Raw genomic sequence first — 11,465 nt, 5'->3', positions numbered from 1 at the left:
CCGGCGCACGGCGACAGCTTCAGCGAGCGAGTCCCCGACTGTGCAAACTGCTTTCAGAATCAATTACCCATCTCAGCCTCTCCTGGGCAAGATGCAACATCCCGCTTGTTTGGGGGTGTCCCCCCCCGCCCCCACCTCCGCTCCGCCACCCTACAACAAGACGACAGAGCGACGCCAGGATGCCATTTTAGCTGTAAAATGCTATAAGAGGGGGGGTCTTGGCTCCAGGCAAACGCGTGCCCAGGCAGAGAGGGAAGCTGGGAGCAGGGTCCTCCCGAAGCCGAAATGAAGGCTGAGGAACGGCACAAGACCAGAAAGACACAGATGCCACGAGGAGGAGAAGGAATATTTTAAGACGCCCCAGGAAAAGCGCGGCCAAGTACCGCTCGGAAGCACTGTTCAGGGGCACAGGTCGGGAGAATCCACGAAGCAGGGTGCAGGACTGGAGCTCCCCAGACCTATTTTTAGATGCCTGAACCAAAAGGAGATAAATTACCACTGGTAATTCATAGGTCTCCGCCGCCCGTGGAGGAATCGGCTCCTACGCATCAGCCCCGCAAAAAGCCACGTTCTGCTGGTGCCTGCCCACGTGTGAACCTCAAGGGTAGAAAAGGCATAAAAGTGGAGATTTGACAAAAAAGGCTGGAAGGAGCGCTGCCGTCAGCTCCCACACCTGCAGCTCGGTGACAGCCAAAGCATCCCTGTCCTCCTCTCCGCTTCACCTCTGCTCCCAGAGCCGGCGCTGGGTTGGAGAAGGAGGGGAAGGATGAGCAGAGCCCATGGGCTGCAGACAGGAGGCTTCGCCCCCGCCCGCTCCTGGGACGCCCTTTTGTCTGGACTCAGAAACATTTTCTGCTGTGGCAAAACTCCTTGTTCTCCAGATTTCCAAGGAAAACAGCTCACGCCGCGGCTGGCGGCACGGCTGCCCGCAGCGATGGAACGGTGGAAGGGAAGAGACGCTGCTCCCCCAGCCAGCCCCGTCCCGGGCTGCGGCACACGCCGAACCCCGGCGCCCTCGCAGCTCTCCTTCCCCTCAGTCCCAGGGAAAGATTTGGAGGCTTCTTTAATTATTAAGCATTTTGCTTTGTTTTCCCTCTCCGCTTGAGCGCACCGGCTCTTCGGAGGCCGGAGAGCGGCTTTACAGAGCGCCAGCCCTGGCGGGACCGGCCATGGGGCCGGCACCAGCCGTTCCCACCCGCGGCTGCTCCTTCCCTCCCAGGCTGCTCCCATTACCATTAATGGGAACGACGCGTGCCGAGGAGCGAGAGGAGAGAGCCTAATGCCTTTATATTACGCCACCAATTAAGTACTGGGGGTCATGTCCTCGGCTGATGTAAAGTAGAAGAGATCCACTGAGCTTAATGGATCTCTACTGATTTACACCAAAGGCGGAGCTGGCCCTCCCTCGCTTGTATTAAAACAGGCAAAACCGTTCCAGCAGCCTTCGTGTTTAACAGCTCCGTACTCTAGCCAGGCTGTGCTACCACTCCAGCCCATAAACCACAAGCTTTATTAACTAATAATTAGTTTTTCCGAGTTAAGTTTCACGGTCGGGTTTTAAGAGCTGCCGCCCTGGGGTCAGGCGGGGAGGTTCGAAGGGACCGACGGAGGTGGGATCTTCAGACCCTGAAGATGCAGAGGGTCTTTTCCACAAACGCGTCCTCACCTACCGCCCCGCGACCGTACCCGGGAGTTAAACGCCTCGAATTCAAGCCGAGACGTTTCTTTCGCAAACACAGAGCGGATTTTAACCGCACCACCGGCCTCCTGGATTTCAGCAAGGGTCCCGAGCTGTGCGAAGGGAACTGGGCACCAGCATCTGCCCGAGAAGGGCACAGTATAAACGCTGAGGTGTAAAGTAGTGTAAATTCAGCTAATATACGCATGTAACGTGGTGTAATTCAGGGGTAAAGTAGTACCTGAACACACAGAGCATTTCTGGCCCAGGGCGAGCAGGGTGATTTGGAAGGACACACTAACGCCTTCCCTAATTTTATTTTTCCGGTTGCACGTAACTAATCATTGAGCAGAAAAGCGGTGTGACGCTGGGCCACCTCCTTCCCTGGCAGGCTGCTGCCTCGGGGTGCTCGGGCGCCTTTAACACACTAGCCCAAAAAAAGGGGACTAAGCTTGAGAAGAACGCTGGAGGAAGCTATAAATAAAAATATTTTTCCAACGATAGATAATTTACTCTCACTTTAAAACACAACTTCCCGAACCGGTATACGTCAGCTTCAGCAGGCACGCGGCTTTGCTCCTTTTCTTCCCTCCTGCGACTGGGTTGAATAAAGAGCATTTAGTGCGTTTCTGCCACCAGATGGAATAAAAGGAGCGTGCTGTACGGAACTGGGGGGGGGGGCAGGAATCACGACAGCCTGCTCACACAAATGTTCTCAACGAGGAACGTAATATGGACAGCTCTTCCAGAGACAGTTCTCGTGCAATAACTTAAACAGTACAGATTACTACTTGGGGAAATAAAAGACAACATAACTTTGAAACTTGAAAAGCTCTTTCTTCGTTGTAATCAATTGCAATAATCCATGTCAGTGATTTAGATGAAGATCAACTTTACCTTTCTTTGCTGATGACACAAAACTAAGAGCAATAAAAAAAAAAAAAAACAACACCAAAACAAAAAAAAACACTTAAGTGCCTTTGCGCACAACTAATGGATTGGATGTGGCATGTGCCAATGGAAGTCGGAACGTATAATGCAGCATCCACTGGATGCCAAATTAATGGGATCATTTGGGCATTCTGGAACACTTGTGGCATTGAGCTTAAGTCATTTAAGGAGCCTGGCAAGGGTTGACGACCTTCCATTTTCAAAAGACTGAAGGCGGCCGGTAATACCACAGGCAAAACACGGCAATGAATTGTATCCCCTCCATCCAGCTGCCGTTTAGTCCAAAGCCGAAAGACAATAAACCCAAGACAATGAGCCCATGGCTGGCATCCCTAATAAAAAAGTATATAAAACTACAGTTTCACCTGGACAGGCAGCTGGATGTTCAGGCGCACCGAGGACGGAGCAGACACCGCCAGGCGTTCACGTGCAGCCCGACCTTCCTGCCAAGCTTGAGGACCTTTGCTGGGCCGTGGGGCTCACGCACATTTTCCACGGTGTCCTCTTCCTCCCTGGCTTAGGTCCCAAAGGAAGCCGGTCATAGCACGGAGGGAAACGCATCTCACGGCTAGATATGGCACACATACCTGAAGAGGCGCAGGGATTCGTTCAGAGGGGACAGAAACCGCTGGGTCTAATCCCTGCGGTGCTGCCACGGGGCAGAGCGGCAAGGAAGGACCCAGCAAACGCCACGCGCTGGTAATAACGGAGGTCCCGCTCCCACTGACTCTTACACGCGAACGTCTGTGATGCTCCACAGCGAAGCAGCAACGCTCAGCTGGGCTCCCGGGAGGTGAATACTGGCAGGCGGAGGTTGGGAAGTTCACTGAGGATCAACACGGTACCCTTGATGTCTGTACAGATACTCCGGATGTTACCGGGAGATCTGCTGCGGGACTCCACAATCCAGAAGCGGATTTAACCTTTTTATTATTATTAATAATTTTTTTATTTTTTTTTTTCAATCTTGAAGGTATTTTGAAGAACGGGCTGAGGTCTGGATTTGCGAGGGTGTTTAGAAGCCGCTCTGCTCCTCGCACCGGTGAGCTCAGGCCACTCTCCAGCGGAGCACGGGGCCTGGACGTCCAACATTGCAGCCGTTCCCTGGGCTCCACCGCCCAGCGCAGAGAACAACGCATCGCTCCTAAAGAAGTGCCAAAACATCCTAAAGAGAGTGAGAGCCATCTCAAACACCTCTGCTCCGTGCTCCCCAGCTTTTCCAGCTCTGGGCATGTCCTACAAAGGAGGTGTGGACACTTCTGAACGCACGATGCCGAGAAGCCTTTAGGCAGCTAGCTCTTCTCTTCTATATGACTTGGAAATAGCATTTTACCTCTTACCCTTAAAGAAAATTGACAGAATTAAAATATCTAAACACCATTGCAGTTCTAACCTTAGCAGCAGATGTTCAAGAGTACTGAAATGCCTAAAAACACAGAGAAACCCCCCCAAGAAGGGGGGGAAAAAAGCACATAGGTGCCAAACTGCCACCAACTGTGCTGTAGCCCTGCCCCATCGAATCTAACTGGGTGCCTCCAGGAGGCAAACTCAGATCCTCAAAAACAAGGGTGCGCCAAGTAGAAATATTTATTCCGCTGCTGTGAGTCAGGAAAAAGTTAGGAGGTTAATGGACTCGAGAGGGTGGGCAAGGGAAACACACGGCGTTGAAGGGAAGTGCCCTAAATGGCCTAAAGCAGACGGTGTGTGTACCCCCTTCTCCCAAAAATGCCCACCTGCAGAGAAGGCAAACACCTTTGGCCACCCGGTCCAAGCTGCTCAGGCAACACGTGAGGAGGGATTCTACCAACGGAGCGGGAGCATCCACACCAGCAAGCGCCCACCTGAGCGAGCCGCGGCCCTTACATTATTCCTCATCAGCGATGGGGATGGCTGCGGTGGAGAGATACGTGCTTCAAGGAAAATTGATAGGCGTAAGGGAGGTGTAAATCTCAGCATTATTTATGTTAGCTGTAAATGAGCTAAATTATGACCTAGCTGAGCGAAACACTTTTCTAAACCAAGGCTTTGAATATTGTGTAGTTTGCATGTTTAACAGGCCCGGGCTTTCATCAGGGAGCGGAGAAGAAGAGCTAATAACCCATTGATTTTAGGGCCCATTTAGGAAAAGAATTGCCTATACAGATCTGATCACCCTGCATTACTGCGTATCATCTAATACCCTGGGCACAAAATAATGCTGAGAGAGGCAGATTACAGAGCCATTTTTATCCGGAGAGGGGCTGTGCCTGTGCAGGCGAGCGCGGTACAGGGGCTGCTTTGGGTTCGGGCTTACGGCAAAGCCAGGAGGGACCCCGAGGAAACGGCCCATGTTCCTCCACGCGGGTCTCGTTACCCTGAGCTCTGCCTTCTGCATCCACCCGCTCAGCTCCACGCGGGAAATCACTTACACACGGGATTTAACCAAGTTCCGAAAGCGATCTGCCCAAGTCCCACTCATAATTCGATAATCCTTAACTCTCCCTGCCTTTTTCCACCCCCGTCCAGCAAACACCAGTTTTCCTGAGATTAAAACTTCCGAACAGGAGGGAATGTGAGCACACAGCGTGGGCTTCCCGGAGCGCACGCGCACAGGCACAACATTTCGCTTGCGGATTTAAGCCTGCTTCGGGAAAATCATCCAAACGGCAAGAATTATCAATTTCCTAGCGGAATCAAACATCAACATATCAAAACTCAGCTCGATGGGACGCGCGGAGTCTTCAGCACTCTCAGACCACATCTTTTATCACGGGACTTACACTGCCCACGCTCAGATGACTGCCCCTGAATTAGCCGTGCTGCAATACAGTTGGAAGAGCTGCTGCTGCCCTCACGCTGCCTGCACACCACCGCGCTTCATCCTCTGCTAAATGGAGTGTTTTAAGAAGTCTCCCATGGGGGTAAAGGACCCTTCAGTAATGAGCGGGAGGGTAGGGGATAAGCCATGCTGCCCCACAACTAGCCAGAACCCATGCTGCAAGAAGGCTGTATCAGAAATTGGGTGGTCAAACTGCTGCCCCTACACGACAGCCCGACTCGAGTTGTCCACCACACAGCCCAAGTGGCAGGATACGGGCAGGACAATCAGAAGGATCAGGCCAGCAGCCAGCCCACTCCCAAAAGATGCCGTCTCCTCCACGGGGCACCCACACCTGCCAAAATTACATCCCTTGGTTGGAGAGGCTCAAGCTGGTAGGGTCTAAAGTCCGTGCAAATCCCCGTGGGTGGCTTTGTCTATTGATGGACCTTCAGAGATACACGGCGGGGACCATCGGACAACCCTGTCGCACCTGAAGCGGGCTGGCAGGAACACGGCTTTCATCCACAAAGAGGGAAATATTGTGTATTGGTGTTTCCCCGGGGCTGCTATAAGCACCGGGGTGGGTTTACCAGGCAGAGTGATCGGAGGTAACCCCCACTTCTGTCCCCTTCAGCACGACCACTCGCAGCAGCACCCCCACACCGCCCATGCAATCTTGTTTTACATGACACGGACAGACGAGGCAGCCTGTCTCCCTCGTACTCAGCGCAGCTCAAAACCCCGAGACCAGCTCCTCCGAAACAAAGACACCAGCCATAACCCCAGTGAGCCCAAGCACGCTGCAACCAGCGCATAAGCCCCGCTATTTGGTAGCTGTTCAGACGGCTGAAACGGAAGCTACTGGTTTCTGAAGTCTTTTGGAAAGTTGGCAATCCCAAGGCTTGATCTGGCTGCCTTTGGCACAGCCCATGGGCAACAGTGGCAAGGAGAGCCCGAGCCCAGCCTGGGCTGTCACCGCCGAGCTCAGACCCACTTGCGCTGCTTTTAATAACAGGGCTGTAAACGCTCCCCGGCTTTGCACTAGATCCTCGCCCGCCACAAAGCTGATTACTGCAATCTGCAGCATCATTATGCTCTCTGCAAATACACGGCTTCTGGCGTACAGCAGTTTGGGAAAAACTGCAGGGAAATCAGGAATACAGAAGTTTATGATCATGGGACGCCCAAACAGTTAAAGGCTGTCTTGAAAACAATGCAGTTTATAGATGTTAGAGGCTACGGGTAAAACAGAACATCGAATACACACGTGAATACGAGTACCCGTTTATTCCAACCCCCTCGCGTTATTCAGAGCTTGACTCTTCCACATTTTCGCCAAGGCGCGGGTTTCTCCTGGCTGCTCTGCGCTCGGTGCCGGGGGTTTCTCCCCTCTCCGAACGCAGCCCCATCCCCTGCCCCTGTGCCCGAGCGGCGGCGGGTGACAAGCCCAGGGGGGGACCCGTCGCCGGGCTGCGGTGTGAGCCCCCTCCGCGGGGCCGGCGCCCGACCGGCAGCACCGCACCGCACCGCGGGGGGGGAACGGGCGACACAAACGGGGAAAGGTCGGGGCTGGCGCGGAGGAGGAGCGGGGCGGTGCGGGGGGACAGGGCCAGGGCCACGCACGGCAGCAGCGCCGCGTTTCCCCACACCCCGCACCCAGGTATAGATTTCCCCGTTGTGTCTTTGATTTATATTTTTTTTTTTTTTTTTTTGACTTCGCTGCCAGACACCTCCCCTCCATGGGTGCTTTCCGACACCAGCCGAGCAGCCGCACGGTCCCAGCGCCATCACCCCCGGCGTGACAGGATCCGGCCCTGCCTTTGGACCTCCACAACCTTCCCCCGACAAACCAAACCCCGGCTGCGACCCGAGCCCCTGCCCCGCTCCCGCTGCGGAAAGGGCTGGCTGAGGAAATCATTTCCTTATTCCCTCGCCCTGCGCGACTCGCCGCCCCTAAAACGCCTTTTGCCGTAGCCGGGCCGGCGGAACAGCGAGCCCAGCACCGGCAACGCCTTTCGACTTCTACGGGCTGCCGGTGGCCGCACTCGCCCGCCGCGGGAGAGGCAGAGCCCACCGCCCCGCGGGGTCCCGCCCGTGGCTGGGGGGAACCCACCTGGACCAGCGCTGGGTTCTAAAAAAAATGTAAAATTTTGCGGCTTCCCCCCGCCCTGGACCCGCAGAATTACGGGAGTTTGTTCTTAAAAATACCGCTCCCCACCCCGCGCCTCCCCGGGCTGTTAAACGAGCTCCGGCGCCGGCGGGCGCCCCGGGAACCGGCACCCCGGTGGCCCAGGGCCACGGCAACGCGCCGTGCTGTCGCCCACGCCGCCGAGCAGCGGCGGGGCAAACGAAAACCGTTGGGTGCCGGCCGAGAGGCGGCTCGGTAGCGCGGGGCCGGGCTGGGACCGTTACCGGGGACCGGCGGGGCCCTGCACCGGGACGGCTCCGACGTCGTCCCCAGCCCGGGGCTGCTCCCGGCCGCCGTCCCCCGGCGGAGCGGGCGGCAGCACCGCGTACGGCCCCCCCGGGTGCGTTACTGGAGCCCCGCTGCGAGCCCGCCCGCCGCCCCCGGCCCCACTCCCGCTCCCGGCCGGCTCCTCACCTCCGTCTCCGCCGAACGACGAGAGTCTCCCGGGCGCCGCCCGCTCCGCAGCGACCCGTCCCCGGCGCGGCGGCAGGCAGGGAGCGGAGAAGCGTTTTTAAAGAAAACGTTTATTTACACGTCTCGGCAAGTACAAAGTATTATACATGGTCTGTGTCAACCCCAAATCTTCTTTATTATGAAACATAAGGCGCTTTCTCTAGAGCCGGTGGCGAAAGGAGAGGGTGCGGATGCTGCTTCGGTGCGCTAAAGCTCGTCGGCTGGAAAAGTGAGGACAAAACCGAGTGCGTGGTGCCTGAAAGGAGCCCTTATTACTACGGTGAATAAATTACAGCTGACATTAACTTCACCTGGGACAGATGGAAGCGACCGCTTTTCAGCTTAATAGGGTTTCCTAAGCTAATGAGTCATCACCGGCTCCACTTAGTCCCCTCCGCTAAGTGATAGGTAGGTATTTTTTTTTTCTTTAGACTATCCTCAGAACAGGAAAAAAAAAATAGCCTTTTGTTCCAAAGCCAACACAAAATACCTATGTTCAGTTTTCGATATAAATAATCGAGGTTTTATATAACTCCATATTAATAGTGCCCAAAATCTCGATGCATAAATAAATTAAATTATTAACACTTCTTACAAAAAGTGACATTTTTCCCTTCCTAGTGGAACATCGACACGAATATACAAGCGGAGCGCGGGGCCCCGCCACGGCAGCGCCCGGCGGCTCCGCTCCGCGCCGGCCTCGGGGAAGCGCCGCGGCGGCTCCGGCCCCGGCTCCGCTCCCGCTCCCCGGCCCCGCGGGCCCGGTCCGCCCCGTCTGCGCCGAGCCGCGGCCCCGGGGGCGAGGGGGAACCGCCGGGCGAGCTCCGGGAGCGAGTCCGCTGCGTGCCCGGGCTACCGGGCTCAGACGAGGGAGGTGACCGGGGGGATCTTAGCGCTCTCCTCCTCCCAGGGCTGCAGGTTCTGCAGCGCGAACAGCGACGAGTTGTGCAGGCACAGCGGGTCGGGCTGGATCGACTCGTTCAGCGACTTCTGGAAGGCGTCGTGCTGCAGCTGCAGCATCAGCCGGCTCGCCTGCTGCCGCTCGGCCTCCCGCTCCTCCGCCGTCTGCCGCCTGCCGGGGGGGGGGGGGTGGGGGGGAGACACGCTCAGCCCGCGCCCCGCCGACCGACCACCCCCCTCCCCGGGATGCTCCGGGGCCGCCGCGGGGACCGGCCGCGGGAATCGGCGCATTCCGGGGCCGGGCACCGCCGGGCCGCGAGGCCTGGAACGGAGGGATCGCGGGCGGCGGGAAACGCCTGGAAATCCCCCCCCCCATTCCCCAATAATCCCCCGTTTCCCGGTGTTCCCCCTATTTCCCAATATACCCCCGTTTTTTTTTCCGAATAATTCCCCTTTTTTCGAATACTCCCTCGTTTTTACGAATAATTCCTTTTTTTTTTTTTTAATACTCCCTCGTTTTTACGAATAACTCACGGTTTTTACGACTAATCCCTCGTTTGTACAATTAAGATGCCGTTTGTACGAATAACCCCCGTTTTTACGAGCAATCCCTGGTTTGTACGAATAAACTCCCGTTTGTACGAATAACCCCCGTTTTTATGAACAATCCCTCGCTTGTACGAACAGTCCCTCGTTTGTACGAATAACTCCGGTTTTACGAATACCTCCCCGTTTTTACGAATAACCCCCGTTTTTACGAATGGGGGACTATAAAAAAGAAAAAAAATATAAGTAAACATAATACTACTATAATAATAATAATAATCCCGCTCCCCCCCCACCCGTTTGGCCGCCGGCGAGGAGTGCGCTGTCGGCCGGAGCCGGGGCTCGGCCGGGAGCGGCGGCGGCGGGACGGGGCGGCCCCGGGGGCGCGGGACTCACCGCCACTTGGTGCGCCGGTTCTGGAACCAGGTCTTCACCTGGGCGTCCGTCATCTTGAGGGACTTGGCGAGAGCAGCGCGCTCGGCCGAGGCCAGGTACTTCTGCCGGTGGAAGCGCTTCTCCAGCTCGCAGATCTGGACCCGGGAGAAGGACGTCCGCGGCTTCTTGCGCTTCGGCGGGGTCCGGTTCTGGTAGGGATGCCCGATCCGCCGTGTCACCGTGAAGGGCGTCAGCGCCGCCGCCGCTGCCCGGGTGGGAAGCAGAGGGGTCAGCCCCGCGCCCGCACGGTGCCGGCCGCTCCCCCCTCCCCTCCCCCGGGGCCGCGGCTCTGCCCGACGGCCGCCCCCCGAAGGGACCGTGTCTCCCCGAGGTGCCGCTTCCACCTTTCGCCGGAGGGATGCGGAGGCGAGCGGGGGCCCGGCCGCCCCCCCGGGGCGCCCGCGCTGTCCACGCCGGCAGGAGAGCGGTTTTTCGGATCGCGGCGAGCGCGGGGAAGGGAAACATCCGGCGGGCCGCCTTTGCTTTTATTCTTACTGCTATTACTAGGGTTATTTCGTTTTCTATTTTTTATTTGCCCTCCCGTTCGTTGCCGGGGAGGGCTCTCCCTCTCCGCCCCGGCGCCTTACCTGTGAACCGGTCCTTGACGAAGCGCCGGCTGCTCTCCATCCAGGGGAAGTTGAGGCTGCCCAGGCTGGGCACGGCGGGCATGGCCGGGATGGCGCTGGAGATGGGCGGCGGCACGGCCCCGGGGATGGGCCTGTGCGCCGGCACCCGGATCACGCCGGCGGGGGCCAGGCTGAGGTTGACACTGTAAGATCCCGAGTCCTCGAAGGGCGCGGCGATGGCCGGGAAAGGGGCCGGCAGGCCCGGGTAAGGCGCGCCGCCGCGGCCGCCGGGGCCGCCCAGGAAGGTCGCGCCGTCGGGGCCCCGGGGGGGCGGCGGCGGCGGCGGCGGGGGAGCGCTCTCCTGCTCGGGGCTGTTGAGGATCTGGTCGATGCCGAAGCTGATGGGTTCGTGCTGGTGCTGGCCCTGCGCGCCCGACGGCGGATCCATCCTCCTCCGCCGCCGCCGCCGCCTCCTCCCCGGCCGCCGCCGCCCCGCTATAAGCGCTGCGCTCCGCCGCGCTCCGCGGCCCGGCCGGCCCCGCCGCGCCGAAACTTTGCCTGAGCGCGCGCCGCCCCGCCGCGCGCCGCCCCGTCACCTCCGCGGGCGCGCCCCGCGCCGCCCCGCGCGCCCCCCGCGCCACACCCCCGCCGCCATTGGCCGCCGCCGCCCGGCCTCTGCGCTCCCATTGGCTCCCCCGGCGCGGGGGGCGGGGCGGGGTGGGGCGGGGGGCGGCGGTGGAGGCGGGGGGGGACCCGCCGCCGCGGTGACATCACCGGGGCGCGCGGCCCCCATTGTTCGGCGGGGCCGCCGTCCCGCGCCACGACGCCCCCCCGACGGGCGCCCGCCCCCCCAACAACGGATCGGGCCCGGCGCCCCGCGGCCGCCCCGGGCTCGCAGGGACAGGCCGGGCGGTCGCCCCGACGGGGAGAGGGGGACGCGACCCGGGG

General features: G+C 58.7%; 1 protein-coding gene across 1 annotated transcript; it reads right to left on the bottom strand.

Moving 5' to 3' along the window:
* Positions 1-8,931: 8,931 nt before the first annotated feature.
* On the bottom strand, positions 8,932-10,965 carry TLX3 (T cell leukemia homeobox 3). The gene is made up of 3 exons (XM_054217554.1): positions 10,539-10,965; positions 9,913-10,156; positions 8,932-9,142 (listed from the first exon to the last, which is right to left on the bottom strand). The coding sequence occupies exons 1-3, from the start codon at positions 10,963-10,965 to the stop codon at positions 8,932-8,934; spliced, it is 882 nt and encodes a 293-aa protein (XP_054073529.1).
* Positions 10,966-11,465: the final 500 nt, after the last annotated feature.

This window comes from Rissa tridactyla, chromosome 11 (assembly GCF_028500815.1).
Source record: "Rissa tridactyla isolate bRisTri1 chromosome 11, bRisTri1.patW.cur.20221130, whole genome shotgun sequence".
In the NCBI taxonomy this organism is placed as follows: domain Eukaryota; kingdom Metazoa; phylum Chordata; class Aves; order Charadriiformes; family Laridae; genus Rissa; species Rissa tridactyla.
This window is presented reverse-complemented; position numbering and strand designations above follow the sequence as displayed.